This window comes from Mustela lutreola, chromosome 9, assembly GCF_030435805.1.
Source record: "Mustela lutreola isolate mMusLut2 chromosome 9, mMusLut2.pri, whole genome shotgun sequence".
Taxonomy (NCBI): Eukaryota; Metazoa; Chordata; class Mammalia; order Carnivora; family Mustelidae; genus Mustela; species Mustela lutreola.
The window spans coordinates 30,826,982-30,845,026 of record NC_081298.1 but is presented as its reverse complement, the minus strand read 5'-3'; the positions used below and the strand labels follow the sequence as shown (position 1 = coordinate 30,845,026).

The 18,045-nt window shown below is 47.6% G+C and overlaps 1 protein-coding gene across 9 annotated transcripts in view; it reads left to right on the top strand.

Annotated features, from left to right (window-relative positions):
- The window catches only part of SLC23A2 (solute carrier family 23 member 2), a 130,898-nt gene that overhangs the window by 86,781 nt on the left and 26,072 nt on the right, over window positions 1–18,045 (top strand). For all 9 annotated transcript variants that reach the window (XM_059133879.1, XM_059133874.1, XM_059133880.1 and 6 more), the window contains 3 exons: window positions 12,062–12,150; window positions 13,182–13,252; window positions 14,198–14,379. In XM_059133879.1, the coding sequence (XP_058989862.1) occupies window positions 12,062–12,150; window positions 13,182–13,252; window positions 14,198–14,379 (342 nt within the window). The remainder of the gene's footprint in view (window positions 1–12,061; window positions 12,151–13,181; window positions 13,253–14,197; window positions 14,380–18,045) is intronic.

The window sequence follows — 18,045 nt, the reverse complement described above, 5'->3', positions numbered from 1 at the left end:
TGCAGTAGATGTGCGCATGCAAACATTTGTGTGTGCACTAAGTGCCTGTCTGCACCCTGTGCCCAAGAGGCGTGGTGAGTGTGGCTTTCTTTGCTCGGTTTCATGGTGGGAGCGTTGTGTCGGGGAAGCCCCACCCATGTCCTTGGGAGGTGTGGGAAGCCGTGGGTCCCATCCTCACTGTGGTGTGGCTGTGTGCCTAGCTATAGATTGGGAGGTGGGTCTCCGTCTGCCAACCGTGTTAGTGAATGTGTGCAACTGGGGCAGGACAACGTGTGTTGAGGTGCTTTCATGTGGTTTCGTCTTGGGATGTGGATTTTCTGTGGCTGTCACAGTGTGGTGGTGTCCATACTCTTAACGTGGGAAAAAAGAGGAGTAAAGTACTGACCTGTTCCAGCAGATAGGCAGCGAACAGTCTGTGTGGGAGGCCCCGGGTGCCTGGACCCAGCTGTGCGAATTGTTGAGATGAGCGTGTGCTATGAGGCTTATGGGACAGCCACCTGCACCTTTGGGGATTTGAAGGGAGAGTCCTAGGAGAGGTGATAGCATGTGAGATGGGTCTTGATGACTCAGTGGGCTCCTGGCCCAGGAGGGTTGAAGGAACTTCCATCCTGGGCAGGGCAGGGGCAAAGTCAGGAAGTCAGCCTGATGAGGCCTCCCCCTTGACCAGAGGCCAGGCTGTGGGCCAGTCTCTGATGCTTGGGTGTTCTCTCAGCGGGACAAGAGAGCTTGCTTGGGCTCCACTGGCGGGGCACTTGCCTACTGGGGCTGTGCCTCGAAAGACATTACTTGGATGTAGTATGGAGAGGGTGATGGGCCAGATTCAGGGGACCAGGGATATCTAGGAGAAAGACAGTGGGATTCATGCAAGGATTCTGGAGGGGAAATAGGAAGGAAAATGTTAGAGGTTTCAGGGTCCCTGTGTGGAGCTAGCCAGGGGCCAGTGGGGAGAGACAGATGGAGACAGAGTGTGTGTACGTGTGTGTTTTTCAGGGTTGAATGATGAGTTCAGCTGTAGCCTGCGTTCTGGAAGTCCATTTCTGCTTTTGATCCTAAAGTGGAAAGAAAAACATGGGTGTGCCTTGGTGTGTGTTGATTATTAAAGAATATGATTGGATGAATTTGAATCAGCTGCCTTTGGGTCTGGGGAGAATTGAGGGAGCAACCCACCCCCCAGTGTCACCCCCTCAGGCTTCTGGCCCTTCTTGCACTGGGTTAACTCTTGCTCTCCTTCTCTGTGCTAGCAGCACTGTTTTCCTGCCTGGGATCCTTCCTGCTAGTGCTGTGGATTCCAACTCTGCAAAGCCTTAAGCTGTTATTGATACATTCGTTTCAGTGTTTGTCCACTGTATATTTGAGGGCCTGCTGAGCACAGGTGAACTGAGATGGTGAGGGGTGTTTCCCCCTTCCTGCCTGGCTGGTCACCACCTCTGAGGTTTGTTTGCTGCACCTATATATTCAAGTGTTCTATCTCCTCTGCATCTCCCCACCCTTCACCCCTCCCACTAGAGAACTGACTTCTCTAATCCCTGCTCTTTCCCTTCTTCCTCTGGGCCCCAAGGGGCAGGGCTCCCCTCTCCAGTGGAACCACTTCCTATGCCCTTGGCCCATTTCCTGTAGGTTGAGTGAGAGAAGAGCAGAAATCCAAACAGTGGCCACATATCCCCCTGCCACCCCTACACAGCCCCTCCTCCCATGTTTCCAGCGGAGCAAGGCAGGCCTAGGACCTCAGCGGGAGGAGCCGTCCATGGTACTGAGATACCCGGCTCCACCCGGCTCCTCCTCAGGATGGGGTGGAGGAGGGGCCTCCCAGGGTCTGTTCCAGAGGCTCCCCAAGGCCATGCAGCTGGCGCTGACCCAGATAAAGGTGGGATGCACGTGTCAGGTGTTTAATTGTGTGTGGTTAATTTGGCAGTGCGGTGATGCTGCTTTAATGGATGAGTAACACTAAAAGTGAAGTATTACTGTTCTAAGGAAAACTAACAGGATTGCAACTAATAAAGGTAATTGATCTACTTTAAAAAAAAATCAGGGTGTTGGATATTTTATTTTATTTTAAAGATTTTATTTATTTATCTGACAGAGATCATAGTAGGCAGAGAGGCAGGCAGAGAGAGAGAGAGGGAAGCAGACTCCCTGCTGAGCAGAGAGCCCAATGCGGGGCTCCATCCCAGGACCCTGAGATCATGACCCGAGCCGAAGGCAGAGGCTTAACCCACTGAGCCACCCAGGCACCCTCTTGTTGGACATTTTAATGATGAACTGTAATCCTGTGGGCCGTCAGAACCTACAGTACTTGGTGTAAAGCATTAGCTGAAGGCAGGTGGCAAATAATGGTTTCTTTTCCCGTCACACATGGGGGAGTGCAGCAAGGACAGGAGGTTAGAGGGACCTGCTCAGCCCTCTGATTTGGAGCAGATGACCTCCCCAGCTCTATTTCCTTTTGTGAAAAGGAGAGGTGTCTCTTCTGAAGTTGGCCTGTAGGTGACATTTTGCCATTATTGTGCAAATAGATTATTACAAGCTTCCTAAAGTCCATCTGAGACTTGATAGAGAATGAGTCCTTGGAAGATCTTACAGTTCTGCTGGATGCTCACTATAGGCCGTGAAGGATCATTTTAACAGACTCACGTATTTACTTCCGGATCACCACAGGATCAAAGAAATAGATAAAGCCGTTGGGGTTGCGGGGATGGCAAGGGTGGGACAGTGTGGGAGGGGGGCTGCTGGTGTTGGGAGCAGGCTTTATTCTCCGTGTCCCAGCTGTAAGGATTGTAGGTGGTCTGTGTATGCGTGTGTTTGTAGTTTAGTGCCCATTTCCTTAGGCTTAGAGCCGCAGAGGGAAAAAAGTTTCATGTTCAGCTTGCATGGTATCTAGGACCTATTGTCAGACCACGAAGTGTCTGAGTTCTGTACGGGGTTTTGCCTACACTCCCCCATCCCCCTGCCTTGTGCTGAGTGCCCAGTGCTCTCTTGTACCGTGTGCAGTGGGCACGGGCCCTTCACTTTGAGAAAGCTGGGTTTAGAGCCGAAGATGGAGGAAAGTGTCAGTGTCCCTGAGCTGTGGGCTATGACCAGGTTGTCCCTCCTCCTCACTTCACACAGGCACCCAGGTGGAGAGTGGCACACTATTCCTGGAAACCTGTTTTATTCCTGAGAATTGCTCAGGAACCGGTGGAGGTGAAGCCAGTGTGTGTCTTTGTGTAAGTCCCAAGCGCCAGCTTCAGGATGCTGCCAAGTGAAGGCTCCTTGGGGGCGGGTCACGGGCGGGGCTGGCCGAGGCCACACCATGTGTGCTGCAGACCCTCCTCCCTTCCCTGCACACCTCCCTCTGCACCAAGTGCTTTCCTTTCCTCTGGGGACCATGATGGTTTGGAAATGGTGGTCGTTGTGGGTCTCAGTCCCTGATGCCCCATGATTCCTGTGGCTTTCGTGCTGCCCAGAGCCTCAGCCTGCTGGGGATAGCCATTCTGCCAAGGCTGCTGTGCCGCCGCCTCCCTCCTCCCCACCTTGCCTTTTCCTTCTTGCTCCTGCCCATTGACCTTTACCCCCTGCACTCTGCTTTCAACAACGTCTTCATTGCTGAGTTCCCTCAACTGAGGTTTTAACAGTTCTCATTTTGGTTCGTTTGTGATGTCAGTCCCGGGAACTCCTGAGCCTTGTTCCAAGAATTAATGCAAAGCTTTGAAATCCTGAGAGATTGGGGCAAGTTTGTTCCGATTCCCCTGCGCCTCCCCCTCTCCCCCCACCCCCCAATGCTAGCCAGCTGGCAGCAGTGTTGCCTCCCTGGCTTCAGGGAGGACTCAGCTACTGTATCACTTTGGCTGCTGCCACCTCTTAAAATAGAGGCCAAGTCTCTGTACAGCTCTGAGCTTTCCAGAGTCCTCACCCCTCACTCCAGGTGTCAGTGCAGAACTAGGGGTGAAGGAGGATCCGGGAACCCTGCCCCCCCACACCATCTTTCCTGAAGTGTGGCAGGTGCTTTGTTTGGGGGTTACCTCAGTCTTTTGCCTGGGCAAAACCTCCCTCTAAGCTCTCTCACAAAAGACTAGACTGCAGGTGGGCTGGCCCCTTCCCAGAGGAGCCCCTCCAGTTCACCACAGGCCTGCCACAGGCAGGCCCAGCCTTTCTTTGCTGAGAAATGGTAGGGATTGGGCCAAGAGCATCCTAGTAGCTGGTGCAGCAGCCTGTTTTCTAAGCAGATTGTCTGTCCTGAAGAGGGCGCTCCCCTCTCTCTCACCTTCCTGAGTTCTTGGGGCCTGTACGTGATGTGTGCTCACTGAGTACGGGGTGGCTGAAGGATACCTCCAACTCTCAGGTCTGGGGCTCTGAAATCTCTTTTTTTAAGATTTTATTTATTTATTTGACAGAGAGCGCAAGAGAGGGAGTATAATACAAACAGGGTCAGAGGGAGAGGGAGAAGCAGGCTTTCCCGCTGAGCGGGAGCCTGGTGTGGAGTTCAATCCCAGAACCCTGGGATCATGACCTGAGCCGAAGGCAGCACTTAACTACTGAACACCACCCAGGCGGCCCTGAGGGCTCTGAACTCTTAACTGTTCATAAAACTTGCAAGGGTGGAGGGAAGCAGTGATTAGATTGGGGATGGGGGAGATTGGGAAGTCTCCTGCATTCTGTTTCCCTATATGTACTTGGGGTATACGTGCAGTTTTTTGAACCCCTTGAAAGTAAAGTGGCTTCCGTGCCAGCTGACCCATAAAAACTTGTGGGACTGAGGGTCCCACTGGATGACTTACCACATCTGAGAGCACTGTTGTTCTGCTATACAATCTAACATGCAGGCTGTTAATTTCCCAGGAGGTCCCTAAAATATCTTCCCTACTGTCCTCTCCACCTTCCTGAATCTGGATGCAGTCTAGGTCATGTGGACATTTGTTTAGTGTATCTCTTTGGTCTCTGAATAATAGGCTGTCCCACATCTTTCCTCCATAGTTTTGCCTCCATAAAGCACCCAGGCCAGATGTCTTGTTGAGTCCAGTGGTTTGAATTTGTCTGACTGTGTCCTCAGGGTGGTATTTGATTTTTTTCGACAATTGCCCTTCTCTGTTGTAACCTGCGGGATGGGGCCAGAAGCACTGTTGATTCAGGGTGAGCCATGTTTGCCAGAATAACCATGAGGGTGAGAGTCTTTCATATTCTGTCACATGAAGCAGGCATATAGTAGCAGATCGCAAGGTTTTCCCCTAACTTAAAAAAAAAAAAAAAAAAAAAAAGTCCATTTAACTCAAATTTTGGGTAGGAGGTTATAGAATTGGGAGCCAGTGAGAACTTGGAGCTAATGACTTTTGAGGTCATTAGCTTTGCCTCAGCCCCCAACCAGCTGTATTGGAGAGCTTTGGCGTCAGAGCAGGCATCATTCCTGTTCCACTGTTTTCCAGCCTTGTGACTTTGGACAAGCTGCCTGTTCTCTGAAAGCTGTCTTCCCTCATCTGTAAAGTGGTAATTAATAATGGTGAAATTGTTAGCATCAAATGAGATAATGCCTGGAACCTGTCCACACCTGCCTGTTTGCTCTCATTATTTTAGTGGGCCTTCTGGAAGGGAAGGAGGCAGGCGGGTGCAGGTGAGGTGGCGGGGTGCAGGGGGGCAAGGGCTAGGCTGTCTGGCTGAGCATCATGTCCTTGGTCCATGTGGTAGGTGGTTGCGTGCACTCCTCAGCCACACTGACAGCGTCCCCTGGCCAGGGTGGGGCCCTGAATCTGTCTCAGGCCATCAGAAAATGGTTAGGGTACGTCATCCACTCCTCGTGCGGCCTGAGCACCCGCCACCTCTCCACTGAGCCTACTCAGGTTTAGCTCCTTCAACACTGGCTTTTCCAGGATATTTCCCCTTCATTTGACATGCTGTTTCTCTGTGAGCGTTTCTGATGCTCCCGGGGCTAGGAGACTTAGTACATGTGGGGTTATCAAATTCAGTTATCCACGAAAGTGTTTTAGGCTAACAAAGTCTTGACTGGAAGTAGTTGATACTGTTACACTTGACAAGGAGGTTATCAAAATCATATCCAGCTAGCCCTCATGAATTCCTGTGCTCTGTCTGGACAAAGCCCCGGCTGTGAGCTGTGGCTTGGGAGGGAAGCGAGTTGGCTGCTTCCACTGAGGATCTCCAGGACTCTGTGACTGGAAGTGCTGACTGGAGCGTTCATCTAATTTTAGCATTTGCCTGTAAAACAAGAACAGCACATACTTGAAGAGAAAATATTATACTTGGGGGTGAAAAACAGAAAAGATAACACTTGTCTTTAGTGAGGAGGTTTTGTTTTGTTTTGTTTTATTTAGTCAATCCAGAATGGATTAGAGATCCAAATGCAAGAATCATGGAACTATATAAGTATTAGAATAAAACAAGGGTTAAATCCTACATAACCTAGAAGTAGGGAAAGACTTTTAAACTAGGACTCAAACCCCAAAAACAAAAGGATAACAAATTTGATAACATTAAATATAAAAAATTTTAAACTTTACATTGTAAAAATATACCATAAAAATGACAAACTGGGAAAGTATTTCTAATGTATCACAGATAAAGTCCAAATCTCTAATACAAAAAGGACTCTTAAAAGTCCAAGTATTTTAAGAATGAAAGAATATATTTTTATTTATTTCTTCCATTTTAAAAAATATTTAAAAAATTTTAAATTTCAATGTAGTTAACATAGTGTTATGTTAGTTTCTTGTATATAAGACAGTGATTCAACAATTCCATACATCACCCAGTGCTTACCACAAGTGTACTTTTTTAAAAAAAATTAACGTATAATATATTACTTGTCTGTGAATCATCAGTCTTACATAATTCATAGCACTCACCATAGCACATACTCTCCCCAGTGTCCATCACCCAGCCACCCTATCCCTCCTACCCCACTCCCCTCCAGCAACCTCAGTTTGTTTCCTGAGATTAAGATTCTCTTACGGTTTGTCTCCCTCCTGATCCCATCTTGTTTCAATTTTTTCCCTCCCTACCCCTACAACCCCCCCACCGCATCTCAAAATCCTCCTATCAGAGAGATCATATAATTGTCTTTCTCTGATTGACTTATTTCTCTTAGCATAATACCCTCTAGTTCCATCCATGGCGTTGCAATTTTGGGGGGTTTTGATGACTGCATAGTATTCCATTGTGTGGGGGGGGTGTGCACACGTATGCGTTTGTGTATATATGTATGTATGTATACCACATCTTTATCCAGTAATCTGTTGATGGACATCTAGGTTCTTTCCATAGTTTGGCTATTGTGGACATTGCTGCTATAAACATTCAGGTGCATGTGCCCCTTTGGATCACTACATTTGTATCTTTAGGGTAAATACCCAGTTGCGTGATTGCTGAGTCGTAGGGTGGCTCTGTTTTCAACTTTTTGAGGAACCTCCATTCTGTTTTCCAGAATGGTTTCACCAGCTACAAGTGAACATATTTTAAAAAGGTTCCAAAAATTATGTAGGCAGAAAAAGCAGAAGACATGAATAGATCATAGAAAAGTTCTTCTCCATATGTAAGATTGTCAATTTATAATAATTAAACTAAAGCTACTCTCAGATACCACTTCTCACCTTTGGTAGATTCACAAAAAATAAAAATTTCAATGAGCCACTCTGATGGCAAGACTGTAGAAGAACATTTTATACATTGCTGTCAGGAGTGAAAATAGTTCAACCCTTATAAAGAATTTTACAATATCTAGAGTATATATGCATTTACCATTTGATCTAGCAATCCCACTTACAGAAATTTACACTGAAGATACACTCCCATACATGCAAAACAGTGCCCCAAAGTTGTTTATTGCTATATCATTTGTAATGGCAAAATATTTAACAACTCAGCAGCAGGAGACTGGCTGCTGTTTGTGCATCACACACTATAGTCCATGCAGCCCTGAGAAGAAATGGGGGCGATCTCTGTAGTGGTAGAGAGTAAGTTCCAGGATATGCAGGAAAAAACAAGTGGCAAAAAAGTGTGAGTGCAGGCATGGGAACAAGGATAATTACGAAGGAAGGAAAATGGTTACCTGTAGGAAGTAGCTGAGAATGGGATGGAAGGGATGGGGTAGGAGTGAGACTCTTCTGGTATCTCTCTCTGTGGTTTGATTTTTAAACTGTACAAATGTTCAACATGCTCAAAACCTAAATCTGAAAGGATGAAGAAAAGCAAATCCTAAAATTACAGAAACCCATGAGCCTAACTACATGTCAAATTGCTAACCACACAGAAAAGAATTCATTCACAGACTTCAGAACACAGTACTTTCCATGCCCTGAATGGGATGGAAAACAGAAATCTTAAGTCCTTTTTTTTTTTTTTAAAGAGTTTATTCAACAGAGAGAGCACAGGCAGATGGAACGGCAGGCAGAGGGCAAGGGAGAAGCAGGCCCCCTGCTAAGCAGGGATCCTGACCTGGGGCTTGATCCCAGGACCCTGAGATCTTGACCTGAGCTGAAGGCAGACACGTTAGCCAAATGAGCCACCCAGGTGCCCCAAAATATTAATAGCCTTAATAATCTTAGTAGTCTTTTTTTTTTTTTTTTTTTAAAGGATTTCATTTATTTATTCATGAGAGACAAAGAGAGAGGCAGAGGCTGAGCAGGGAGCCTGATGCAGGACTCTTGATCCCAGGACTCTGGGATCATGACCTGAACCGAAGGCAGATGCCCAACCATCTGAGCCACCCAGGTCCCTTTAGTAGTCTTGTTAGTTATGGTTTTGGTGTAATTCTGTGCTGTATTTTGTTACAGGATAAACCAAATGAATAACATATTGATGGTGATGGAAATCGGGACGCTCAGTGTAGGGAAAGGAGAGACATAAATATGGAAAGAAAGGAGATAATACTGGGCTGAGCTACAGGTGTCATTGTGACCCCACGATTCAACAATGAATCCTAGCTCTATTCACTAAATGCCACCCTAGTAACTGTGAGCACACCTGGTGTTTCATCTCGGTTTCTAAATCCCACTCTCCACTAAAATGGACTGGGCTTCCTCGGCAGCTCGGGGGTTGTTTTTTCTGTCACTGTAAAGCAGTAAATCCCTTTACTGGCACAGGGGTAGTCTGCCTTTGTGGTGCCTGGTGCCTCAGCTTTAGCCAGAAATGATTGTTCCGTATGCAGACTGGAGGCCTCATCCGAGACTGATGCACCAAGCCAGGGTGAGATGCAGAAATTGCTGTTTTCAACCAGCACCCCAGGGATCATGAAGCAGCTTCCTGGCAGCTTGCAGGGTGACTTGGAGAAGTCGCGGACAGAAAAGCTTGAGTTATAGGGGAAAGCATTTTGAACCCGAGGAAGGAGATCTTGGAATGTTTCCTGGAGGACGTGGTATTTTCTCTGTGCCTTTGAATGAAGAATAAAAATTGATTGTTGGAAGTGAGTTGATGACTGAGAAGGGCAAAGGCTCAGAAGTGAGAAGCTAGAGTGCAGGTCTGTGAAGGGGCTGTTGAGAAAGAGCATGGGGCCCGGGGCTCTGGTCTCCTGGGTTCAGAGGAGGAAATGGGACGCCTCCAACTGAGTTCTAAAGAAAATAAGGCTGAGGTTAGGTTTTTCTCCATCCTAAGGCTAGAGCCCGACATGGGAATGCGTCAGCACAGTAAAGGTGCCTGTCTGCTCAGATTTGTTTCCTCATAACGTTTAGGGGCACTATTAACCTTAAAAGCTCATCTGCAAAAACCCACCACCTCTTCCCGTGTTTCAGATAATACTTTTCCTCTACACTGAGGCAGCACACTTTTCCTGTAAAGGGACAAGCAGTAAACATTTTGGGCTCTGTGGTCTCTCTTGGGATTACTAGGCTCTACCATTGTAACCCCAAAGCAGCTGCAGACAACTGTGGCTGTGTCCTGGGGAAACCTTCCTCACAAAGACAAGTCATTTGCTAGATTGGGTTCATGGGCCGGTTTGCCAGCCCCCGGTGTAAAGAAAGGCACAGTTTGATTCGTTTCCCTTCCTGCTGTCAGGACAAAGTAAAAGAGTGGGCAGTCCTGCCCACAATGGGGGAGCCCAGGGACCCAAGGTGGTGACTGGTGTGTGACCAAGTGTAGAGGGATGAGCCCTGTGCAGGCAGAAGGTCAGCTGTCTGCTGGGGAAGAGCTTCAGAAAGCCCCGTCAGCCCCTGAGAGTATCTAGTGTGTACAGCAGCCACCCCTGTCCTCCTGCCAGTGCTGCGTGGGGTGGGCAGTGTGCTCGGGGTTGAACCATGAACGTGTGAGCCAGCCCTTTCCAGAGTCCTGCGAGCCTGGGGTAGAACAGGTGGGGATTTTCTGTTACCACACACTTTCAAAGGAATGCAGGAGCCCCAGTTGCTTGAAATGAGGGAGATTCTTTGCAGCTGTGTTCTCAGCACCTTTGGTCATGGTTAAGCCATAAAATATTTGCCCTGAAAGGTGCCCAGGTGATGGTCTGGTCCAGACGAGGTCAGGAGTAGTTCATGTCCCTGGGAGTGGAACCCAGAGCCAGTCTTTACTTTGCTACCAGTGAGTCAAGCAGTATGGTGTCGATGGCACCATTTCTAGGACGAGGTCTCTAAATGCAATCCATGTTATGTGGCCCTGGGATATGATGCTGAAAATCCAAAACGATAGTAAAGCAGATGCTATTTGGGTCATTTGAGATGGCATCCATTCCAGATGAGATGTTGACCTCCCTTTGCCCCTTCAGAGCATTTCTGAAAATTTATCCAACCAAACAGTGTTTTCCTTTAATGTATATTCCCACTTCAGGTCACCTTCACTCCCACTTTCGATGGTACTGTGCTCTGGGCCCTTCTGACAGGTAATCGTAAATGGACGGTTGGTAGAGGGCGTGCCCACATGAATGACGGCCGGCAATGCCTCTGGTCTGCCCTGTGCAGCCCTATGGCACCCTAGCGCCAGCCAGCATCCTGCCTGCTCACAGTGATTTCATGGCATGACTGAAACAGCCAGGAGAACAAGAGAATCTTGAGCCCGTGGCTGGCGCAGAGAGGTGTGTGTCAGCGCTGGGCTTGTAACAAGGCTCCTTCAGCCAGAGCCACCTCCTCTTAGCCCACTTCCTGTTCCAGTTGGGGTCAGATGTGCTGTCAGAGCACAGGGGGGCATGTGCCGGGTGCCGGTCCACTGGCCAGGACGCTGACACAAGGCTGCTGGGGAATATTTCAGAAGGATCTCTACATCTGGGAGTTGCCAGCCCTGCCAATAGAAGGAGTCATTTTTAGATTTCACCCTGAAAAGATTAAAAATAGCAGTCAAGTTCTCATGTTAGCCTGTAAAGCTACCTTCATACATTTATAGTTGAAATGTTGTACACATTCAAAAATCTTTTGAATTTGAGTAGCTTAGGTGTTCAAAAAGGCAGCATGGAATATCTAAAATGTAATTGAATGGTGGCATTTGAGGATTGAAGGCAGGAGATTTTACAGAGAGTCTGCATGCTTTCGGGGTTCTTTAAAAATAGGGTTTAGAACTCTTGAGTATTTTTTATGATTAAGCAGGATATTATATCTACTGCTGATTTGTAACTTACAGCTTTTCTTTCCTCAGTAGTTCTAGATCACTAATGTGATTATGATGCTTATCCTGTAGGATTTAGGGCAGTTTTTGATTTACAAAATGGAATGATGGGTTGGGGGGATAGATTTTTCTCCTGTGATAACCAATAAAGATGTGAAGGGGAAGAGGAGGAGGGTGGTAAATTGGAAGACACACCTGTGTTTAAGAAGGAGCTCACAAGCTCAGCAGGAGAGCAAGACGCCCGAATGCCCGACATCCCCCACCCCCGAGGGGAAAGGTGGTGATGGCAGGGCCTGGTATTGGGGTGTGGGCGCTGACCACAGGGCTCCCCCAGGGCCCATGCAGGGCTGTGTTTGGGGAGAGCAGCAGGAGGGGAGGACGGAGAAGCTGGCGGCCCTGGCCGCGTGCAGAGGAGATCTGTGTAGCCCGGGGCTCTTTCTCCCGCGCGTGCCTGCATTTACTCATGTGCTGTGTGTCTATGGAAAAGACTGTTAAGCTGTCAAATCGTGAACTACCTCGGTAGTTCCTGATGCCGTGATCATGGTTTTGGTCTCGTTTCTTTTAGGTTACCCCTGTTTCAGGCCAGTGCTTTTGCATTTCTGGCCCCTGCTCGAGCCATCCTGTCTTTAGATAAATGGAAATGTAACACCACAGGTAACTGCAGTTATTTCCACGTACGTCATTGGGGTCCCTTAGCGCAGGTGATAGAAGGGAGGCCTGGACGTGCTGCCCTCGGCGGCCTTAAATCCTTTCTGGAATCAGGCACAGAACACAGAAGCAACAAACCGCTTAGAATACTCCAGTCTGTGGATCGTGTTTCTGTCTCTCTCTCTCCCCCACTCATTCATCCCTAACCCCAGAGCAAGTAAGGACCAGAAGGAGCCTCATTTCTCTATGCTAATGAAATTGATAAATATGGGAATGGACTAGAACAACATTTGTGCTATTTTTCTGCCTCTTTTCTTTCAGTGGATTTTATGAACCACCAGTAATCACTCTCTTTGCTGCATCAGCATCCCTTCTCTGAACCATCTTTGCTTTTGAAGGACCTGGCTGCTTTGGTTTTCTGCAAATGACTTTCACTCCCCACCCCCACCCCACCCCGTTAGTGATTACAGAGATCCTTAAATAGCCTGATAAGGTCAGGAAAAAATCAGATAGGGGGTTTGAGAAAAATCAGATAGTCCTGTTGTACTCTCAAAATACTGTTACACTTTTTGGCTCTAGGAGCAAAGTTTTCCAACCTTCGTTTCCTTCCTTGCTCCTAGGAGTTAGTTGGTGACCACGGATTTGATTTAGGAACTGGAAAAGGCCCTCTGTTTTCTCCAGACTTTAGAAAAACCTCAGTCAGCAGCCTTGCTATCAGGCATTTCAGTTAGTTCCGCTGCTTGCAAAGGTTGGTCTTTGTGTGAGGAGGCCACTAGCAGTATGAATCCCCAGTTCAGTCAGCTTTTGACGCTCCGGGAGCGCTCAGTCAATGACTACATGTGGTTACGTTAGCGTTGGGAGTCCACCTTTCAGTATGGTAAGCCATACTGTCATAACAGGAATTTCAGGGATGGGTATTTTATACAAATATACGTAAAACAGGGAAGAAATTTCTCCTTACAAAGAGTGAAATGAATATATCCTGTGAAGCATCAGTGTCACTCCAAAAAAATACTGTCTTTGTTTTTGTTTTCAAGATGTTTCAGTGTCCAATGGAACCACAGAGCTGCTGCACACAGAGCACATTTGGTACCCCCGGATACGCGAGGTAAAACTTGAGCACGGTCTGCATGCGGCTTCTTTGTGTTTCTTCCCCGCTTCCCAAGAATTTGTGCTTCCTTGCGCTAAGCCCTCCTTTTCTTTTCCAACTTTGGACATGTTTATTTCTTCTGTGAAACTAAGGTGCCATCACTATGAAATGAAGTGTGCAGAAATGCTTTATGCCACCATCCAGTGTTGTTTCTTGCCCTTCATTTCCCTCCCTACCCCTTACGGTGTGCCCACGGACCGGATACACAACCTCCAGTGTAACTGGCCCAGCGGGACACGGCTCCCTGGCAGGGAGTGACAGAGGCTGGCCTATGGGCAGCAGAACTCTTCATCCCAGCCTGTGTTTGCCTGTGTGTGGGGAAGGAATTAAAGATACTGGTCTGCTGTGGTGCACTTGAACAGAACAGGGCAAGAGAACACAGCTGGGAGTCCTCAGCCATGAAGAATGGCTGACTGTTTATCCAGATCTTCCCAAACCTGGAAGATCTTTTACCATTAGTTCATAATGGACGCAGACACAGCCCTTCCCCACTGTAGGAGGGTTCTTTTAGAATTTGTATCAATAATACCTCCTTCTCCATATCCCTCAGGGACTCACTCTAGAGTCTGTGCTGGAGTGTTCCTCTGAGGCTGGCTTTGAATGTCCCATGTCTTGAGCGGGAATGATAACTCTCTCACTTGTCCGTGGGGTGGCAGGTTGGCGGTACATCTATCAGTGCCCGTTTATGTGATGCTCCTATAGTGACCATGTGATTCATAGGTTGGCTAGACCCCACTCACTCCACTGGTTTCTTTTGAGGCCTCAGGAATTTTCCAGCTGTGTCATGCCTGTTAGGTAGTAAGTCGCTGCTTGGCAGAACTGTCCAGTGTGATTGTGGGTGACATTTGGAGTGTACGATCTACAGGCTGCTCACTCTCCTGTCTCTGGCCTCTCTCGTTCCAGATCCAGGGCGCCATCATCATGTCCTCACTGATAGAAGTGGTCATTGGCCTCCTCGGCCTGCCTGGGGCTCTGCTGAAATACATCGGGCCCCTGACCATTACACCCACGGTGGCTCTCATCGGGCTGTCCGGCTTCCAGGCAGCAGGAGAGAGAGCGGGGAAGCACTGGGGCATCGCCATGCTGTGAGTGCTCTGGACCGCTTGGCACAGACTGTCAGCACCTCCCCTTCCCACCACCCAGCGGCAACCTCGGCGGTGTGGGATGGGGGGGTTCGTGGTGTTCTGAGCATTTACACAGAGCTTAGGAGATAGGTGGTGTTTTTGGTTTTTTTTTTTATTTTAAACTTGATCTGTTTCTTGGCAGAAAGTTATTGAAGGGTTTAAGTCCCAGAGGTTGGGGAGTGACATTGCAGTCAAGGTATTCCAAAGACCTGTTTGGCAGCCATGTGTAGAGTGAGGGTTGTAAGGCTTCGGGCTTTAGGAAGGGGGTATAAAATGGTGATGCCATTAGTTTTTAACTTTTGAGGTCATGCCAAGTCTCTTGCATACATGAATGGAAACACTGAGAAGCCAGATCCTATAGGTGAGACTCAAAAAAACCTTTCCCGATTGGCAGGAGACAGGGATGCTGTAGGACTGTGTGTTGGCATTGATAGGAGATGTGACTCCCCAGGCTCCTGCCTGAGTCCTGCCAGGCATTGCTGGTCCTTCAGTGTGGAAGTGCGAGTCCATTAAAGATGTCATTTACCCCTTGATGTGTTGTCAGAAAAGACATCCAGGACTTTGGTAATATTATAAGATTGATTATTAGAGCCATAGAACTCTATACCACAAATAGAACCCATATTCTTTTTGTGTGCCTGAAGAGCACATATAAGAGTTGATCTTGTCAGAGGGAAATGGTACAAAACCTGGAATTTTGCCAATCAGTGAAATTCCTAAAACCAAATAAATAATCATAGAAAGGAATTTTCTAGTTGTTTTGTTTTGTAAGATCTTCTGTAATTGTCTAACAGCATGCGCCCTGCCTGAGCCTGTGCTTTGGTACAGCTTTGTATGCACTGTAAGTTAAGGTAGGCACTGCCGCTCGCCCCATTCAACAGGAAAAGAAGCAGAGGCACAAAGAGGCAAAGTTCGTTGCCCAAGCTTGCACAGCCAGTAGGTGGCTGCCATGGTTTTCAGAACTCAAACAGTTTGACCAGAATTTACCCTGTAACACTTAATCCTGCCGGTCTGTGCTGGAACGAGTAAAGTGCATCCTTGCGAAATTATAATCCATCTCTCCTTACAGATTAAGGTATGTGGAAATGTCCAGGATTGTTCTTAATTTTCTCATTTTACTGAAGGTTGGTCAGTATTGCCCACACCAGCACGGGTGTGTAGAAGGGCGTGGAAGAATGTCTGTTCAGTGAAGTGCAGTAAGTTGCAAGAAGGAGAAGATGTAATTACCATCACACGGTAATTAGAAACCAGCAGCAAAAGGGTGAACAAAACCCCAGATCACTTAGAAGCTGGAAAGTGCTGTTATAAATCGCTCCTAGTCAGAGGGGAAATTGAAAGTTCACAATTACTGATAATTTTAGAAGATTAGGGTAAGAATTGACCAATCCCACAGAGCAGTCAGAGTACTAAAAAAAATGCACAGTCTTAGGGTGCCTGGGTGGCTGTCTGCTTATTCCTCTCCCTCTGCTCTCCCCTGCACCACTCTCACTCTCTCAAATAAATTTTAAAAATCTTAAAAAAACAAACAAGCCCACACAATCTTAAAGGCAAAGTACATGAAGAGCTTATCTCTAGAATCTAGAAAAACAGGATAAAAATGGAGGCTAATGGAAGCAGGGGACCAAAAATTAATATATATACAAAAATACAGAAAAAATAAAAGTGAAGAATCCCAACATTGGTTCTTTGGAAAATAACACATGGACACGCTTCTGGCAAGGCTAACTGAGCAGGGAAGGGGGTGAAGGCCCAAATGGAGGATAAAGCTCTAGGTCCATGGAGGAAGAGTTCTAGCTGTGCTTGCTGTCCCCAAATTTAAAAAGAATGACAGCAAATTAATAAAATGGGTGGTTTCCAGAAAAACATAAAAACCCAAACAGGCTCCTCCTCACCCTGATCATTCAATGCCAGGGTTCCTCAGAACCTGGTTTCAGGCTGCCTCCCCACCACATGCTTTTCCCCTGGGGGACCCCGTCTAGTGCACAACCCTGGCAAGCCTCTGTTATGCTGGTGACTTCCACAGAAGCCTGAAGCCAGACCTCCAGACGCTAGACTTCAGGTCCAAGCCCTGGCCTGCACCCTCCAGGTGCTGGGACACAAGACACCTCAAACTTCAGAGGAAGAAAGGGTCAAGCTTTTGACTCCCAAACCACTCCTCCCCTCCTGCCATCTTGTTCTCGATCAGAGCCACAATACACAGCCAGCTGGTGAAGCCAGAAGTCCTGCAGGTGTCCCTGATTCTTTGCTTCCTCTCTCTCCCCACGTCCACGCCATCTTTCTGCCTCACCTCCAGAGCCCGTCCCGCCACTGGACAGTCCTCATCCTCGGTCATTGCTTCCAGACTGGTCTCCAACTTCTGCTTGCTCCCTTCTTGCCCATTCACAGCCCTGTGAAGTACTTGGTCACTCTCTACTCCTTTCTCCACCTTGTGAAACTCTACTTGGACACAAGCTAGAATTTTGGAAGCTTGTAGGTCTTTTCGTTGTCTGTGTCTGAAGCCTTCCTCACAGTCCCTCATTCTGTTTATATCTCGCACTGGGCACTTGGGGCCTTTTCACTCTGGAATCTCAGACATTTGGGGGTGGGGGTGGGGTGGAAATGATCCTGAATTATTTCAAGGATGCCTTCCTCCCCTCCATTCCTGCTTGTCCCTTTCTGGAACTTTTAGAATGTTGGACCTTCCAAGCCCTTCCTCTGCTTTCCAAATCATTTTTTTCTCTGTTCATGGGAAAATTTCCTCAGTTGTTTCTGTGTATCCATTGTCCATCTTTTCCTTTTGGCTCTCCTGTTTTTTTAGTTTCCGGCCAACTCCTTTTGTACTTGGGCTTCAGCTCAGTTCTGGTCCCCTTGGCACCTCCAGCACCTGGCCCACTGCCTGTGTTTAGTAAGCACCTCATAATAAGCAAGGGGAGGACTGGGGCTTGTGAGTATACCCCTGACGCAAGAAGAGGCAAGAATGCTGTCAGAGGATTTTATCTCTAATAAAAGTTCTGGGCTCCAGTGGTTAGTGAGTATATTGTATTTCAAGGAAGGGCAAATTCCCACACTCGTTAAGTGGTTCTGGCACTTTGAGAAACCAGGGAAACTTCCCAGCCAGTTTTATCTACATGGCAGATTCTTTTTTTTTTTTTTTTTTTTTTTTAAAGATTTTATTTTTTTATTTATTTATTTGACAGACAGAGATCACAAGTAGGCAGAGAGGCAGGCAGAGGGGGCAGGGGGGAAGCAGGCTCCCTGCTGAGCAGAAAGCCCAATGTGGGGCTCCATCCCAGGACCCTGGGATCATGACCTGAGCGGAAGGCAGAGGCTTGAACCCACTGAGCCACTCAGGCACCCCTACATGGCAGATTCTGACAGAGCTAATACCGTAGGGAGGTTCTGGACCAACATTTTCTTTCCTCCCTATGGCTGGTGTCAAGCCTCAAGCTTAGTACAGATTTGTTTAGGTAGTGGCATGCCAAAGCTCAGCATCTTTTTCTACTTTGTCTCCTTGTGATCTTTTATTTATTTATTTTTAAAGATTTTATTTATTTCACAGACAGAGATCACAAATAGAGAGGCAGGAAGAGAGAGAGGGAAGCAGGCTCTCTGCTGAGCAGAGAGACCAATGTGGGGCTCTATTCCAGG